This window comes from Geotrypetes seraphini, chromosome 14 (assembly GCF_902459505.1).
Source record: "Geotrypetes seraphini chromosome 14, aGeoSer1.1, whole genome shotgun sequence".
Taxonomy (NCBI): domain Eukaryota; kingdom Metazoa; phylum Chordata; class Amphibia; order Gymnophiona; family Dermophiidae; genus Geotrypetes; species Geotrypetes seraphini.
This window is the reverse complement of record NC_047097.1, coordinates 58636899-58655152: the sequence shown is the minus strand read 5'-3', so window position 1 is coordinate 58655152 and position 18254 is coordinate 58636899. Positions and strand designations below refer to the sequence as shown.

Genomic DNA, 18254 nt, shown 5'->3' with positions numbered 1-18254 from the left:
CTCCCTCCATCTCACCTTAGATGCCGAGTTTGCCGACTTTCTTTTTCGCCCAGCCGCATGCTTTCAAAAAGCCGTGCACGTGCCGCTGCTCCAGTTGTTCAGTCTTCTCCTCTGACGCAACCGGAAACAGGAAGTTGCAGGAGAGGAGAAGATTGATCAACTCGAGCAGTCGCACGTACGTGGCTTTTTGAAAGCGTGCGGCTGGGCGAAAAAGAAAGTCGGCAAACTCGGCATCTAAGGTGAGGTGGAGGGAGGGAGATGGCGGAACGCTGCGATCGGGCGGGTGGGGGCTGCTGGACCGCGCGATCTGCGATTGCCTCAGTGCGGAGACAAGACCATTCACCGCTCCATGGGGCGGTGAAAGGCCTTGTCCTCGTCCCCGCAGCGACTACTATTTTTTCTCTCCCCGTTTTGGAGGGTTACTCACGGCTAGCTGCGGGTAATAACCACCGTGTCATTCTCTTGTTGAAACCCCAAATATCGAGCTTTGATAGTAACTCCAGTAGTTTTGGGGGGACTTCTACGGTCTGGCACCAAGTAATATCAAAAGAAAAAAAGATGATTCAATTTAAGCATGGATTTATAATGAGTGTAAACTGTTGGGCAGACTGGATGGGCCATTCAAGTCTTTATCTGCCTTCATTTACTATGTTACCGTGTTACAGAATAAAGAAGTCTGTACAAAGGCAAGAGTTGTTTGGAAAGCCATTGAGAGGTGTGTGTGTGTTGGGATGAAATTGTCCCTGCAAAAGACAGATAGAGAGAAGACCGCCTTCTCCAATTCTACTTATCTCTAGAAGCTTAGCGTGAAAGTGGCTCCACCTCTTACTTTCTAAGCAAGGGAGTATGTTAAATTCCCATCCACACCCACAGCTGTCTGGCAGTTCCTTCCAGCTGCATGTGCCTACGTTCTGTTTACAAAGCAAATAATCCTTCTCTATGACTCGTGTCCCCAGGCATTTTCCAGCTTAGTACAAATCTGTACCCAAGCACTCAGCACTGCTAAATTGAACATGGCACACAGTGCTTTAAAATGTATACATACAGACAGTCTTGACATGTATGCACAATGTCAGAGCTAGGGGACTGCTTCCTGGAACAAATGGTGGGAGAGCCGACGAGAGGAAACGCCACCTTGGACTTGGTCCTAAATGGCATTACGGGACCGACAAAAGAAGTAGAAGTCACGGTCCTGCTGGGGACGAGCGATCACAACATGATCAACCTTAAACTTGACATCGGGAAAGGGAAACGCACCAAAACCTTAACCACGACCTTAAACTTTAAAAAGGGAAGATATGATAGCATGGTGAAACAACGGCTCAAGAAAAAGATGGACAAAGTTAAAACGGTAGATCAGGCATGGTCCCTACTGAAAAATACTATCATGGAAGCACAAAATCTCTACATTCTGCGGATTTCCAAAGAAAGGAAAACTAAAGGCAAAGGAGAACCGGCATGGCTTACTAGAGAGGTGAAGGAAGCCATAAAAGAAAAAAAGGACTCCTTTAAAAAATGGAAATGCACAAAAACAACCGAAGCTTGGAACAAACACAAAGATGATCAGAAGAAATGTCACAAAGCGGTGAGGGATGCCAAAAAGGACTATGAGGAGAAAATAGCGCAAGAGGCCAAAAATTTCAAGCCCTTTTTTTAGATACGTAAAAGGAAAAAAACCTGCAAAAGAGGCGGTGGGACCGCTGGATGTCCAGGGAAGAAAAGGGTGCATCCAGGAAGACAAACAAATTGCAGACAAACTAAATTCCTTCTTTGCGTCTGTCTTTACGAAGGAGGACGCCGCAACAATACCAGAAGCAGTGAAAGTGTTCAAAGGAATAATAGAAGACAGCCTCGCAAAAGTAGAAGTGGACTTGGACAGATATACTGCCAGATCGACAATCTTAAAAGTGACAAATCCCCTGGACCTGATGGAATTCACCCGAGAGTCTTAAAAGAACTGAAGGTTGAAATCGGAGAGCTTTTGCAAAAACTTGCCAACCTGTCAATTAGAACTGGACAGATACCGGATGATTGGAAGATAGCGAACGTCGCGCCAATTTTCAAAAAAGGATCAAAAGGAGAACCGGGCAACTACAGACCTGTGAGTCTTATGTCTGTCCCTGGAAAGATGGTTGAAGCACTGATTAAAGATAGTATAGTCCGACACTTGGATACACACGAACTGATTAGAGCTAGTCAATATGGCTTCAGGAAAGGGAAATCATGTTTGACGAATTTACTTCAATTTTTTGAGACCGTGAACAAACAAATTGATAGTGGAGAACCGGTGGACATAATATACTTGGACTTCCAGAAAGTGTTCGACAAGGTTCCACATGAAAGACTTCTCAGGAAACTACAAAGACATGGAATAGAGGGAGATATATTAAGATGGATAGGCAAATGGCCGGAGAACAGAAAGCAGAGAGTGGGCATAAATGGGAAGTTCTCAGACTGGGAGAAAGTGACTAGCGGTGTACCCCAGGGCTCGGTACTTGGGCCCATCTTATTTAATATTTTCATCAATGACCTAGAAGAAGGAACATCCAGTGAGATCATCAAGTTTGCAGACGACATAAAGCTATGCCGGGCAATCAGATCGCAGAAGGATAGCGAGGAACTCCAGAGTGACTTGTGTCAGTTAGAGAAATGGACGGAGAAATGGCAGATGAAGTTTAATGTGGAAAAGTGCAAAGTAGTGCATTTAGGCAGAAAGAACAAGGAACAGAGTATAGAATGTCAGATGCAACTCTGGGTAAGAGCGAACAAGAAAAGGACCTGGGTGTACTGATAGATAGGACCCTGAAACCGTCGGTACAATGCGCGGCAGCGGCAAAGAAAGCAAACAAAATGTTTAGGCATGATAAAGAAAGGAATCACGAGTAGATCGGAGAAAGTTATAATGCTGCTTTATAGGGCAATGGTCAGACCACACTTGGAATACTGTGTCCAACATTGGTCTCCCAACCTAAAGAAGGATATAAAACTGCTGGAGAGGGTGCAGAGACGAGCAGCGAAGCTAATAAAAGGTATGGAGAACTTGGAATACGAGGAATGACTTAAGAGACTGGGGTTGTTCTCCCTTGAGAAAAGGAGACTGCGAGGGGATATGATCGAGACTTTCAAAATACTGAAAGGAATCGACAGAATAGAGCAGGAAAAAAAATTTATTTACAATGTCCAATGTGACACGGACAAGAGGACATGGACTGAACCTAAGGGGGGACAAGTCCAGGACAAATATCAGGAAGTTCTGCTTCACACAACGAGTGGTGGACACCTGGAATGCTCTCCCAGAAGAGGTTATTGCGGAATCCACTGTTCTAGGATTTAAAAGCAAACTAGATGCACATCTCCTTACGAGAGGCATAGAGGGATATGGGTGACTAAAATTACGCCAGGTGTACACCTGGCTGGGCCTCCGTGTGTGCGGATCACCGGACTTGATGGACCGAAGGTCTGATCTGGAGATGGCAGTTCTTATGTTCTAGAAAAACATCAGTCAAACATAAGAATCGCCGCTACTAGGTCGTGCCCAGCAGTCCGCTCACACGGCGGCCCTTAGGTCAAAGACCAGTGCCCTAATTGAGTCTAACCTTGCCTGTGTACGTTCTGGTTCAGCAGGAACTTGTCTAACTTTGTCCTGGAGGGTGTTTTCCACTATAACAGCCTCCAGAAGAGCGCTCCAGTTTTCTACCTGGTAAAAAAAATCTAATCTAAAGGGGCAGCCCCAAAAGTTAACTAAAAAAATAGGTACACACTGCCCGAAACCTGCACGTACAGAGAATCCCAAGACCCAAACACTTGAAACACACTGCTGTAACCATACACACACACAGTCCCAGACACATACATGCAGTGCCAGAGAGCCTCAAGAACTAAGTACATGCAGAACTCCAAATAGATTCAAAGAAATTCAAAAACACAGTCCTACAGAGACAGTTTGTCATCAAATACTCTGAATTGACATATGGTGAAATCGGTTAGCTTAGCGGGGTTTAGAAAAGGTTTGAATAATTTCCTAAAAGAGAAGACCATGGCCATTATTGAGATGGCTTGGGGAAATCCACTGCTTATTCCTAGGATAAGTAGCATAAAATCTGTTTTACTACTTGGGATCTTGCTAGGTACTTGGGACCTGGATTGGCCACTGTTGGAAACAGGTCACTGGGCTTGATGGACTTTCAATCTGTCCCAATATGGCAACTCTTATGTTCTTATTCTTAAGTATAGGACAATTAAGCCATTGTGACATCACTGATGAGATTGGCTCTTAGGCATTGGTGGAATGAGGCTTTATGACATCACAATCTCAGCTCTGGAATGTTGCTGCTATCTGGGTTTCTGCCAGGTATTTAGGACCTGGGTTGGCCACTGTTGGAAACAAGATACTAGGCTTTATGGACCTTCAGTCTGTCCTAGGATGGCAGCTCTTATATTCTTATGTGAGCCAAGTATAGCACAAACAAGCCATTGTGACATCACTGATGAGATTGGCTCTTAGGCATTGGTAGAATGAGGCTTTATGACATCACAATCTCAGCTCTGGAATGTTGCTGCTATCTAGGTTTCTGCCAGGTACTTGGGACCTGGGTTGGCCACTGTTGGAAACAGGATGCTGGGCTTGATGGACCTTCGGTCTGTCCCAGTATGGCTATTCTTATATTCGCCAAGTATAGGACAGTCAAACCATTGTGACATCACTGCTGAGGTTGGCTCTTAGGCATTGGTGGAATGAGGCTTTATGACATCACAATCTCAGCTCTGGAATGTTGCTACTCTTTGGGTTTGCCATCTAATTAAGCCATTGTGACATCACTGATAAAGTTGGCTCTTATGCATTGGTAGAATGAGGCTTTATGACATCACAATCTCAGCTCTGGAATGTTGCTGCTATCTGGGTTTCTGCCAGGTACTTGGGACCTGGGTTGGCCACTGTTGGAAACAGGATATTGGGCTTTATGGACCTTCGGTCTGTCCCAGGATGGCAGCTCTTATGTTATGAATTACTAAACATTTAAATCCAGAGACCCCCAAACCTCGACGTGTGTTTTCTTTGGGTTTAAGTACTATTTAATCTGCCCATTTTCCCTTTGCCAGGAGGAGTTGGTTATACTGAGAAGGATGATAAAAAGAATATCAGTACCTTTTAACCTTTCTGTCTGTCTGTCTTTCCCCATAGAGGAGAATGCCACTTCAGAACCTGCTCAGAATGTCTCTGCAGCGCCACATGAGTGGCCATCCTGTGAAGACCAGGAAGAGATGCTTAATCTGGGTTTTACGATTGGCTCCTTCCTGCTTAGCGCAGCCACACTGCCCCTTGGCATCCTGATGGACAAGTACGGGCCGCGGCCCCTTCGTCTGCTAGGCAGGTGTGTATTACTAGGGTCTGTTGAAGCAGTTCAGAAGAAACCAACAAAATTGTTCAGTGTTTGCACCATAAGATATATGGGAAGAGACTTGAAGACCTGAATATATATGACCTAGAGCAGGGATCTCAAAGTCCCTCCTTGAGGGCCGCAATCCAGTCAGGTTTTCAGGATTGCCCCAATGAATACGCATTGAAAGCAGCGCATGCACATAGATCTCATGCATATTCATTGAGGAAATCCTGAAAACCCGACTGGATTGCGGCCCTCAAGGAGGGACTTTGAGACCCCTGACCTAGAGGAAAGGAGGGATGGGAAGATATGATACAGCTGTTTAAATACTTGAAAGATATTTACAAATAAATGTTTGAATTTCAGATATGGGGAAATAGTAGAACTAGAGGACATGTATTGAGGTTATAAGGTTAGGAATAACATCAGTAAATACTTTTTCACATAGAAGTTGCCTGACATATCCTCCTGGGGGAGATCATGGGGACAAAAACATGATGAAATTAAAAAAAATGTGTGGGATAAACACAGAAGATGTGTATATATAGGGTTACCATATTTTTCTTGGCGAAATCCTGGATGCTGGGTCCTGCCCAGTTCCACCTTCAGGCCCGCCCCCGAAAGCCTCGTCTCATTATTCCTGACCTCTGGGCCGTGTCCAGGGGTCTCCAAGCAAGCACGGATGGGTGTGACGTCATCCGCGCATACTCGGAAGCCCTCCACACACGGCCAGAGCTTTCCAAAACCCAGACAACTTCTGGGTTTTGGAAATTCCATCCGGGCACCCAGACCGTCCACTAATGGGAGGACATGTCTGGGTTTTCCCAGACGTCTGGTAACCCTACCTATATAGAAAGAAGAGGGAATCAAAACAAAACTTAAAATGATCTTCACACTTTAAACAGACCTAGAGGGATATGACCTGCACAAAGCAGCAGATACAATTCTGACTGCTTTGTTGGATAGACTGAATGGACCATACAGGCTTTTATTTGCGGTCATTTACTATGTTAGAATGAATGTGGCAAGCAAGATGTTAGTTGCTGTTTGGGAAGAATTCCTTGAATTGAGAAGTGGGGGACTTTTTGCTGGCTTGAACTGTGACGATGGGTTTTCCTCAGGCTGGATAACCTTAAAATTTGTTCTGACGCAGAACTGTGCTGTTCCAGATGCTAAACATTGTTTCCTGCTCCATTTTATTAGACTTGTAGATAATTGCTTTTTCCCTGAGTAGGAAGGCACCTTCATCTTTGCGCTCAGGGTGAGCACTTTCCTTTTCTCACCAGTCTCAGGTCTGTAAATTTGTAAAGTCCAGGTGTCCCGTTCTGGAGGAGCTTTCAAGTAATGGAATAGAAAACTGGTAATTTAGTGAGCGAAGGGGCTGGCCTGATAAAATTAGCACAGGAAATGATTTCTTTAGTGTATTGCAGGCATGGAATATGAACTAGCCAGGAGGGGAGGCAGAGACCGGTGGCCTATCTGGAGACCTGTGACGTAGCAGGAGACTGGTGAACTGAGAAGTGCTGGTACCTCCCGTGACAAAGGCGGGAGGAAATGAAATAACATAGAATTGAGTGGCTGGCCCTGTAGAGGACAGAAGAGCAGAGGAGGAGGTGGACAGAGGTTCAATCACTGAGAAAAATTGAGAAGGGGGTTTATGTTGGACTGCTGAAAAACAGGAGAATAGCAATGCAGGGTAGTGAAAGAGGAAGCAGAGCAGCGATATATTAGCAAGAGGCAGAGGTAAGTCAACCGCAGGAATCCTGTCAATTGACTAGGATTGCTGTAAAGTGCTAACTCAGATGAGAGGGAGAGAGAAGGGATTGGGCCTTGTCTACTGCCTTTTGTAGTTACACAACCACACTCGAAGCAGTATATATATATATATACACAGGTACTTTATTTTGTACTTGGGGGGGCTATGGAGGTTTAAGTGACTTGCTCAGGGTCACAAGGAGCAGCCCTAGGATTTGATCCTACAACCTCTGGGTGAAGGGGCAGCAGCTCTACCACTCCTCTGACTGTGGTTTATTCTTTCCTCCCTGATTCTCACTGTAAGATGTCAATTTGTGACTTATGTTGAATTTATAGCTAAACTAGTTTTTTAGCCCGTTACATTAACGGGTGCTAGCAGCCCTCTCCCCCTGTCCAACAATACCTCCCCCCTTCTCTGCTCCCACTGTCTAGCAGTAGGCCTTTTCCCTTACTTTTACCTCCCCCCCTTGTAGCAGCACCCCTTCCCTGCTCCCCCTGTTCAGCAGTAGCCCATCTCCATTGGTTTTACCTCCCCCCCTGTCCAGCAGCACCTCTTCCCTGCTCTCCCTGTCCAACAGTAGCCATTATCCCTTCCTTTTACCTTCCCCCTGTCCAGCAGCACCATTTGTTCCAAATTCCAGCGGTCTCTCCCTATCATTGAGCCTTCTCTTCTTCCCGTTGCTGGCTATCTCCAACGCTCACTCGCTCCCTGTCCTCTTGCTCCGGGGTGCTCGATTTCCGGCCCTTCGCTTCCTGTTTGTCTCCTGGGCAGTGTTTGGTGGGTTTTTTTTTCCCCGTGTAGGCCGGCATTGTTTTTTTTTTCATTGAGGCCAGCTTCCAACCTGCTGAAACCGCCGCGTGCCGCAAACAGCAGCACGCGCCGCAAATAGAATATGGTCACGGAAGTACACATCAAGGTGGCAGGGATCACGGCCTCCTAAGTGCGCATGCGCGCTTTGGGTTTTATTATAAAGGATGTCATCACTGCGCTCTGAAAATTCTGCTCTGTTGACGGTAAAACGGGAACTCCCTTGTTGGGCAAATACGGAAATTGTTTGTGAATGCCTTCTTTTAAGTAATGATTTTCCTTTTTTTTTTTTTTTTTCCCCTTCTTCTGAAGATTTGCTTTGTGCTTTATTGTAAATTTATGTACGTATGTCACAATGTGTAAACCGTTTAGGTCTTAAATGATTTAGAAATTTTAAAAATAAATAAACATTTGCTCTGGCTGCATTCTAGAGGAGCTTGGCTCATACCACAACCTGGCACAAGGTTGGCTCAAGGCACACATGAGGGCATAAGGTATTTTTGAGAATTTTTTTTTAATGTAGGGGCAGAGAAGGACAATTTCCTCCAGCTCCTTTGGATCCAGAGTGGGTTCTCTGGTGCCAAGGCTCTTCATGAGCTAATACTTTGGTTATTTCCCCAATGTTGTATGTCTCTGCAAACTTTACCCCCTCTTCTATTAAACTGTGCACGGGGAACCGCGCTGTGCCAGAAACTGCTAGTGCGGTTTAATAGAAGAGGGGGTTAATCAGCTTGGCCTTAGCTGGAGACCATACAGAAGGGCTTCTTCTGGCCTTTTGCAACCATAGGCCTGAGTCTAGCTACTGAATTTCTGGGGCTTTCTCCATTTCTTCCCCCAACCCTCAAAAACCATGCACGCTGCCTCAATAGCATCCCTAGCTGTCTCGGGTAATAGAAGACCTGACCTAGACATCAGACTCATGCAGGGCAGTCCATGGAACTTGCGGTGGGCTGGTGCTACTTCTGGATCAATTTTTCACTTCGCCAAAAATTACAAAGACTAGGGGATACTCAATGAAGTTACAGGGAAATAATTACTTTTAAAAACAATAGGAGGAATTTTTTTTTTTCACTCACAGAATAGTTAAGCTCTGGAATGCATTGCCAGAGGTTGTGGTAAGAGTGGATAGAGTAGCTGGTTTTAAGAAAGGTTTGGACAATTTCCTGGAGGAAAAATCCATACTCTGTTATTGAGGAAGACATGGGGGAAGCCACTGCTTGCCCTGGATTGGTAGCATGGAATGTTGCTACACCTTGGGTTTTGGCCAGGTAATAGGGACCTGGATTGGCCACCGTGAGAACGGGCTACTGGACTTGATGGACCATTGGTCTGACCCAGTAAGGCTATTCTTACGTTCTTATGAATGACTGTCACATACCAAACCTAGTAGCCTATTAAATAAGATCTCAGAGAATTGGGAAAGGCATATTCCTAAATACACTCAGCAGTGAAAGGAAGAATAATCCAGTATAATCTCGTTATAACGGACTCTCTTATAACGGAACCTCGCCTATAGCGGACGAGGTCCGCTGGTCCCGGCCGAGCACCATTATAAACATACAGAAAATCATTGGATATAGTGGACTCGCATAAAACGGACTTTCGGATATAACGGACAACTATTTTGGTCCCGAGAGCCAGTTTTAGCTGTCATTTTCTTCGGCTATAATGGACATACAGGCTCTGCCTACAAGGCGCCGTGGCATGCCGGTGATATAGTATCAAAATGCAGAATGACAAGAGTATTTGTCTTTCCAGTACAGTACGACATAATGCTTTAGAACATCTTTTAGTGTTCCAGGTTTGCAATCATTTCGTGCCGTACCAATGTTTTGCTGAGTTTTGTTCTTGATGTTGCTGATATGCTTGTGCAGTGACTGTTGTTCATTGACTGAACGATGTTTCAAGTTGACCTAAATAAAGTTTTTAAAAAATGTAACTCTGGATATAACGGACTCTGGATATAACGGTCCGTTTCTCCAGGTCCCTTGAAGTCCGTTAAAACAAGATTATACTGTAGTGTCAACCTGCAAACACAGAACTAATTAGAATAAAGACTGGCAGAATAAGAGACTCTTGAAGAGATTACACACACCAAGAAGGATGAGAAGCCTGGTGTGTGTGTGCAGTTGGGTGGTACCTGGTATTGCTGAATAAAATAAAGTTTACTGCTATTTTTTTTTTTTTTGTAATCCCTCACAGCTTCAGTTTTGCTGCCTCTTGTGCAATGATGGCCTTAGCTGGTTACGATCCACCAGGTAAGAACAATTCCTGGTTTAGCAGCTCTCTGATTGGTCTCCAGGGCCTCTTCTGGCTTTCCACTTCCTACTCTCTCACTTTCTATCTCTCCTTCTCAATCCTGGTCTCTTTTTTTTTTCCTGCTCTTGTCTGTCTCTCCCTCCCTCAATTCTTTCATACTGGTTTTATTGTTCGCCTGACATTTTCTCTCCCTCTTGTAGTTCTTGCCCCACTGATCTTCCTCGCTCTCTCCTTGAATGGCTTTGGAGGAATCTGCCTTACCTTCACTTCCCTCACTGTGAGTACAAAATCTTGCCCTTGTATCATTGCACTTTTTTGTTTCAGGAGACCCTGAGGCATATTGTCCAGGCATTGGTGTGTGAGAGTGTGTCTCCCTGTGTTATGAGTGTGAGCATTCAGACAAGAGGATTAACTGAAGAAACAGTGCCGTGGGTGGGCATGGCACGGCACATTTCTTCTTGCTCCCTGTCTCCCCCCTGCCTCAACTTAAAAATGAAATACCTTAGCTGACAAGATGCCCGTGCCCCACAGTTGAAGACATTTGGCAGCCTGCCAGACTGTCTCAGGGCAGTCGCCGTGTTCCCAGCTGCCGATACCAGAACCCTGTGCACACATTTGGTTCTTGTGCATGAAATGAGCATGTGTGGGGTTCTGATGTCAGCAGCTGGGAACGCTACCGCTGACTGCTGCAAATGTCTTCAGTGGACAGGGCTTGGAGATCCCTGACAGCTGCGTCAATGTTGCACTGCTGCCAAAAAGTGTTTGGGCCCATGGCCATCTGTATTTACACCTGTGTTCCCTCTAAGCTGACAGCGTCGTTCGCAGATTTTACATGGTTGCTCACAAAAATACTTGCAAATCTGGAAAATTATTGGTTTATAGAAAAAAAAAAAAAAAAATTGCACGCACCTGGCCAATCTTGGCTTAATTGATGCACTAATTAGTTGCGCTGATTTAAAAAACAATTAAACCGCAATTTAAACAACGACAACAAAAAAATGGAGGTGCGATATCCCATCCAAGGAGGCGCTTTTGTGACGCCTAACGTCATTGTAAGCATGGGTAATGCTGGAAGTGGTGGTGGACACGATTCTCATGGAAGATAGGCACCAGAACGGTAGGCCAGAGTTTTAAAAGGTCTGCATTTGAAGTGCCTATTTTCCACATAACCACAATTCTGGTTAATTTCCCAGTAACTCATTTATTGTCTCCTGAAATTTTGTTAAGGAAATATTTTAAAGAAATACTGGGATTACCCAATGCGGAAAATTTCCCAATAAATAATTGTTATTATGTTCCGCAAAGGAAAATACAATCCGTCCAGGAGGTGGACCATCTGGTAACTAATGAAATAACTTTGACAAGAGTTTCCGGAAGATAGTCAGGATGTGATCCAGAGTAGGTCCACTCTGGTAATAACATGCATGAGTGAGATAGATAAAATGTTAATAATGAAAACTTACTTCAAAAATAGATTGACAAAATTTTGTGGAGATTTGGTTAGAATTTTCCCTGATGTCTCAAGAGCTACGCAACTAAGAAGGAAAGAATTTTTAAAATTAAAAACAAGAGTTTTAGCTCTTGAGGCATCACTTTATCTAAAATTTCCATGTAAATGTCTTGTAAAATTACAAGCAAAGAAAATCTCTCAAACCTCAAGGCGGAAACTGAGATGAGAGGGAGAGACCACCTATAGAGAGGAGGAAATAAATCCCACTCAAAGAAAATCGGTGTTAAAGTGAAATTTTCAAATATATTAAATATTTGAGAGAGCCCTCGGTCACACAGCCATCCTCCAGTCCCCCGGAGGTAACGGCTGTCACTGGTTTGCACCCAGAAAGGTGTCAACTGTGAAACATGCCCACTTTAGGCACCACTAACCCCCTCTTTTACAAAGACGCGCTAAGCATTTTAGCGCGGATTTAGCGCATAATGAATCGACACGTCCACTAACACGTCCGTAGGATAACATGCCCGCGTTGGCGTTTAGTGCGCGATAATATTTAGCTTGCGCTAAAAATCTTAGCGCACCTTTGTAAAAGAGAGGGTAAGTGTGATTCTGTATAGTGTGCCTCCATTTTTTAGAATGTATAGAAATTATAGAAGCGCCACCAGTGGCGTAACAAGGGTGGGAGGGTGGACCGCTCTGGGCGCTGTCTTTGTGGGAGCATCGGTGCCTCTTGAAATGTTCGCCAGTGCAAGCAGCATCTTCCTCCCTCTGCTCGTGCCAGCCTGAGCTCACTTCTGACGTCATGGGACCAGGACGTGCTGTCAGAAGGGAGCTGAGGCCGGCGCGAGCAGCAGGTGGCGATCATTTCAAGAGGTATGCAGGGGGCGATGAGGGCACACACGGCACATCCGTGCTGGGGGCCTACCTCCCTAGCTACGCCATAGAGCTCCACACTACTCGGTGTCTTAAGTTTTAGATGCTATTTATAGAATTGGGACCTAAATTCTATAAAGAGTGTTCTGTTTTGGCGCTGTGCAAATTTTTCCTGGCATCTACTTTTCGGCGTCATTTACTGAAACCAGCTCTATTGAGAGAAAATCAGAAAGCCTCACATAGAGGCCTTTTTATCTGTCATCACATTTGCCAACCACCGGTAAGTATATTTGGAGTAAAAACAAATGAACAATGAATGGCATGTCTATAAAAATAATTTTCATGCTGTGAGTTCAAGCTCTTCCAAGCTGCAGCCCTCAGGAGTCAGGAACCACGTCTTGGTGCATAAATGGGGGAATCTCGCTGCATTGAATCAGGCTGTGGGCATGGTAAAATATTTGTCTGTTCAAGAAAAAAATAATAGGACTTCAGGAAGAGTCTGAAGACTGACTTGGCAAGCTATTTCCTCTGTTTCAGGAAAGCTGATGTTTTGTTTTTTTTTTGAAGAGTGCATCTCCAGGGTAGACTCTGAGGCACGCCCAAACATTCACTCTGACACTGTATCAAAATGCAATTTTGGAGGGCTGCACACCAGTCAGGTTTTCAGGCGGTCTCTAATGAATATTTATGAGAGAGAGTTGCACGCACTGCCTCCATGCAAGTATATTCACTAGGGATATTCTAATAAGCAGACTCTTCTTCTGTGATTCAAAGTTTGCAGATTCAGTTAGAGGATCATTTGTTAATGAAGGACCCATTTAAGATGCTAGTCAAAAATAATTTTTAACTAATTATTATCTTTACCAACTTCACTTACAAGACATACAATATAATATACAGAGCATAAACTGTTCAGTGTTATCCAAATATTTTTATCATTTAAAAAGACAAACCCAAAATACCCAAAGAAATGTTAAATCCTCACTTGTCAGAGTTCTAGGCAGGTTTCAAATAGCATATCATATATACTCGAATATAAGTCATTCCGAATATAAGTCGAGACCCCACATTTCCCCCCCAAAAGGAGGAAAAATGGTTGACTCGAATATAAGACGGTGACTTAATATTCAAGTGCCCTGCCAGGCTCTGCACCTAGCCCCCCCTCACTCCCTGCCAGGCTCTGTAATCTGCTCCTTTCCTGTCTGCCAGGCTTTGCACCCAGCCCCCCTCATTCCCCACCAAGCTCTGCACCCAGCACCACTCAATCCCTGTCAGGCTCTGCACTCTGTCCTCCCTCCCTCACGACCCTATACTATCTCCCTCCCTCCCGATGCCTTGCAGGCCTCCACTGGGCCTGCTGCGGAAATCCAAAAAAACCCTGCACACATACCCCGACTCCTTGGCGGCCTTGCAATGGGTGGGACAGAAGGAATCCCTTCTGTCTCCTGTGCCTGCCGAAATTGACAACCACGTCTCCCTCCCACCTCCATCAAGGGCACTTAGTCTAGCAATTTTCCACTTTTTTTGTTCCGTATTTTTCCGACGGAACAAAAAAAGTGGAAAATCACTGTACAGCTCTCGATGGAGACTGCCCCAACTTGGTTGGGCTGAGAACTTTTCAGCAGCCCCTCATGTCAGTGGAGGTCGCTTTTCTGCTCGTTTTTATTCCATAATTAGTTGCGTATGTGCTTAAATGAGTACAATCCTGCCATTTGTGTAATCTTATGGTCTAAAACTAGGTGCCTCTTTATAGATTTACCCCCTGGTGCATAGGTTCCTGAAGTGTTTTGTTCAGTTCTTAAGGCTCTAGTCCTTAATGATTTAGCAGGACAGGTTTTCAGGATTTCCCAAATTAATATGCATGAAATCTAGTGGCATAACGATGGAAGCAGTGCATGCAAACGCATCTCATGCCAATTAATTGGGCACTGTCTTGGTGAGGGCACAGGCACCCATCTTTCTCTCATCCCGCCCCCCCTCCACTGCCATGCGTGCGCACCGCTTCCCTTTCCCCGTACCTCTGTTAAGTTCCTGGCACGAGCAGCAACCCTCAACCTGCTGTCACACCAGTGTCAGCTCTTCCTCTGATGTCACTTCCTGGACCCACGTCTAGGAAGAGCTGATGCTGGGGCAACGGCTAGGAATGTTACGGAGGTACAGGGGAAGGGAAGTGGTGCGCGCATGGCAGGAAGGTGGGGGGTGAAGGAGAGAGCAGGGGAGGTGTGCCACCACCGGGGCGCCTCTTGCCCTCGCTACTCCGCTGATAAGATTGATCTACATATGTTGGAAGCAGTGTATGCCTATTCATTGTAGGAATCCTGAAAACCCTATAGGCTGGGTGTGCCGTTGAGACTAAGTTGAAAATCACTGGCTTAAACCAGAGGTGCTCTACATCATATACATATAAGTATTACAAACCCCTGCTCCATAGGCAGATTTGCATATAGTAGAGGTGGCAGTCATGCAAATCTGCCTCATGCATATTCATTAGGGATATCTTGAAAACCCGACTGGCTGGGGATTCCCCAGGCAGGTTTAAGAACTACTGTGCAGATCAGTGTGTGTTTCATGCAGCTGAGATTAGCAGTGTGTACGTGTGTGTGTGCTTAGAGCCCCTTAGGGATGCTTGTGCTGAATGATGCGGATGTGTATGCTGGGTGTGTGCACAGTGGTGCTTGTTTGAGCTTGCATTGAAGAACGTGCTGTTCTGGTAATTATGGGGTGGATAATCGGAAGGAGCGCTAATGTTTCAGATTCCTGAGACGTTTGTGTCCCAACGGCCACACAAGTGACAACTGTCTGTGTTTATTGCTTTTTAAAAAAAAATTTGGACTTTCCTATTGGGAGGAAGAAGGCTGTGTTTCCTGTCACTCTTCCTCTGACCAGGGCAGAGAGATCACGGTGTTTGAGTACCCCGCAGAGCACAGCGGAGGGTGGAGAGTGTCACTAACGAGGCATTTCATAACCCGAGACAGCAGAGCTATTGCAAGAGTGTTAAATGCCCACGTGAACCGCCAGTCGCAGGCCCCCTGAGATTTTTTTATAATTAACTCGACAGTCATGACCTCCTCCCAAAAGCACCTCTCCCACAACAATCTTCAGCTTGGAAAAGAGACGGCTGAGGGGAGATAGGATTGAAATCTACAAAATCCTGAGTGAAGTAGAACGGGTACAAGCAGATCGATTTTTCGCTCAGTCAAAAATGACAAAGACTAGGGGGACACTCGAAGTTACAGGGAAATACTTTTAAAACCAATAGGAAATTTTTTTCACTCAGAATAGTTAAGCTCTGGAACGCATTGCCAGAGGATGTGGTAAGAGTGGATAGCGTAGCTGGTTTTAAGAAAGGTTTGGACAAGTTCATGGAGGAAAAGTCCATAGTCTGTTATTGAGAAAGACATGGGGGGAAGCTACTGCTTACCCTGTATCGGTAGCAGGGAATGTTGCTACTCCTTGGGTGGTAAGAGCGGATAGCGTAGCTGGTTTTAAGAAAGGTTTGGACAAATTCCTGGAGGAAAAGTCCATAGTCTGTTTTTAAGACATGGGGGAAGCCTCTGCTTGCCCTGGATCAGTAGCATGGAATGTTGCCAATCTTTGGGGATTCCACATGGAATGTTGCACTCTTTGGGGTTCTATAATCTTACTTACTCTGAGATAATGTAATGTTGCTACTCCTTGGGTTTTGGCCAGGTAATAGATTGGCCACCATGAGGATGGGCTACTGGGCTTGATGGACCATTGGTCTGACCCAGTAAGGCTGTTCTTATGTGGAGGGCATTGCCCCCCCTCCACCCAGCAACACAGAATCGGCACAGATCACAGACAGAGAGGAGAAGGGGAAAGAATTTTAGGGGGCATGACAAACCCAAATCCTGAATCGGAAGACCACGGGAAGGGTAGATTGTTTGTTGTTTTAGCTTTTTTTATAGCATGTTCATCACAGCACGCTTTATAGGACAATTCAGTGCTGAAACAGCCATGCTGAATTGGCTGCAGTGAAACAGTCGCAATGATCCCCTGGAGATAACAGTAGCAGCAGAGTCATGATCTGGCCCTTTGCTTTTGGAGGGAGGCAGCTCTTAAGACCCAGAAGGGGCCTGGGAAGTAGTGGCAGAGCTTTTAGGAATGAAGGAGCTGCAGCAGGAGTTGGAGAGATGGGAAAAGAGGGTTCATAGACAAAATCGCGCGAGACAACGGCGCGCCGACAACTGAGCGCAAGGTTGACAGCGCGCCGAAGAAAAGCACTATTTTAAAGGGTTCTGACGGGGGGTGTTGGTGGGGAACCCCCCCTATTTTACTTAACAGACATCGCGCTGGCGTTGTGGGGGGTTTGGGGGGTTGTAACCCCCTCATTATACTTGAAACCGAACCTTTTGCCTGTTTTTTAGGGAAAAAGTTCAGTTTTAAGTATAATGTGGGGGGTTAAAACCCCCCACAACGCCAGCACAATGTCTGTTAAGTAAAGTGGGGGGATTCCCCCCCCCACACCCCCCGTCGGAGCCCTTTAAAATAGTGCTTTTCTTCGGCGCACCATCAACCTTGCGCTCAATTGTCGGCGCACCGTTGTCTCGCGCGATTTAGCCCCGTCACCGGAAAAGAGTGCAAAAGAAAGGGAGAAGAGAATGGGGGTGAGAGGAAAGACGTGGATTTGGGGGAAGAGTGGATTGCTCGAGAATGGAGACGAATGAGAGGGCTATAGTGGAGAAGTGAGGGAACAATTGCACCCACCATGGATGCCCACCGCACCTTTTCAAAAATAAATTTGTTCATGAATGTATATTTAGATGGAAGTGGGTGGCAGGGTGAGAAGCCCAGGACTGGGGAATCTTGGAGGGATTTCTCATTAGCCAGGGGATAGGTTTAGTGTGAGAGGAAGGGAGTTGCATTTCCTCTGGTCTCTTCAAAAGCTGCCTTGGTAAGCCGTGGTTTCTTTCTGTCACTGATACAGGAATACAGTGGTGCCTCACACAACGAACTTAATTCGTTCCAGGAGCAAGTTTGTTATGCGAAAAGTTCGTTATGTGAAACGCGTTTTCCCATAACAATACATGTTAAAAAAAATAATTCGTTCTGCAGCATAAAATATGCTAAGATGACATAAAAAAAGATAAATTTGTCAAAATGGTGAAAATGGTGGTCTTGCTGAGGCCAAACTCTTTGACGAGGTCACACTGTTTTACCCCACATTCACTCCTTCTAATTATTTCCCGTTTCATTTCAACAGAAATCACCTTCCTGCTTTTTTTAGAAGCCATGATCTATAAAAAATATTGAGTTTATCTTAAAAGGACGACTGTATACAGTGAGAGAGGGCAGTTAAGCGCAGTGACTAACGACTGCCTGCAGTGCCTGCGCGGAAGGATGCAATACATCGGCAGCTCGGGCGACTTCGTTGTGTGAAACGAAGTTCGTTGTGTGAAACGAAGTTCGTTGTGTGAATCAAGACATGAAGTTCGTTGTGTGCAGCGTTCGTTGTGTGAGGCGTTCGTTATGCGAGGCACCACTGTATTCCTGCTGAGGCCGTTTGTATATGTATTGGCACAGAAATACCTGACTTGTTTCAGTGCCCCCTATACTAGTGTCTCTGTTACACGTATGTACCTGTTTTGTTTTTTGATGGCAATGGACCATCCTACCTGAATACTCGCCTAACTCGGAAAAACTCATCCAGATCATGGAGAACTCAGACACCCTTCACCCCCCCCAATCAAAGACATTCAACGTAAAA

At 45.4% G+C, this 18254-nt stretch overlaps 1 protein-coding gene across 1 annotated transcript in view; it reads left to right on the top strand.

Moving 5' to 3' along the window:
* SLC43A1 (solute carrier family 43 member 1) overlaps positions 1-18254 on the top strand; it is a 71788-nt gene that overhangs the window by 16628 nt on the left and 36906 nt on the right. The window contains exons 3-5 of the mRNA XM_033920821.1: positions 5183-5372; positions 10147-10202; positions 10404-10480. Of these exons, the coding sequence (XP_033776712.1) occupies positions 5183-5372; positions 10147-10202; positions 10404-10480 (323 nt within the window). The remainder of the gene's footprint in view (positions 1-5182; positions 5373-10146; positions 10203-10403; positions 10481-18254) is intronic.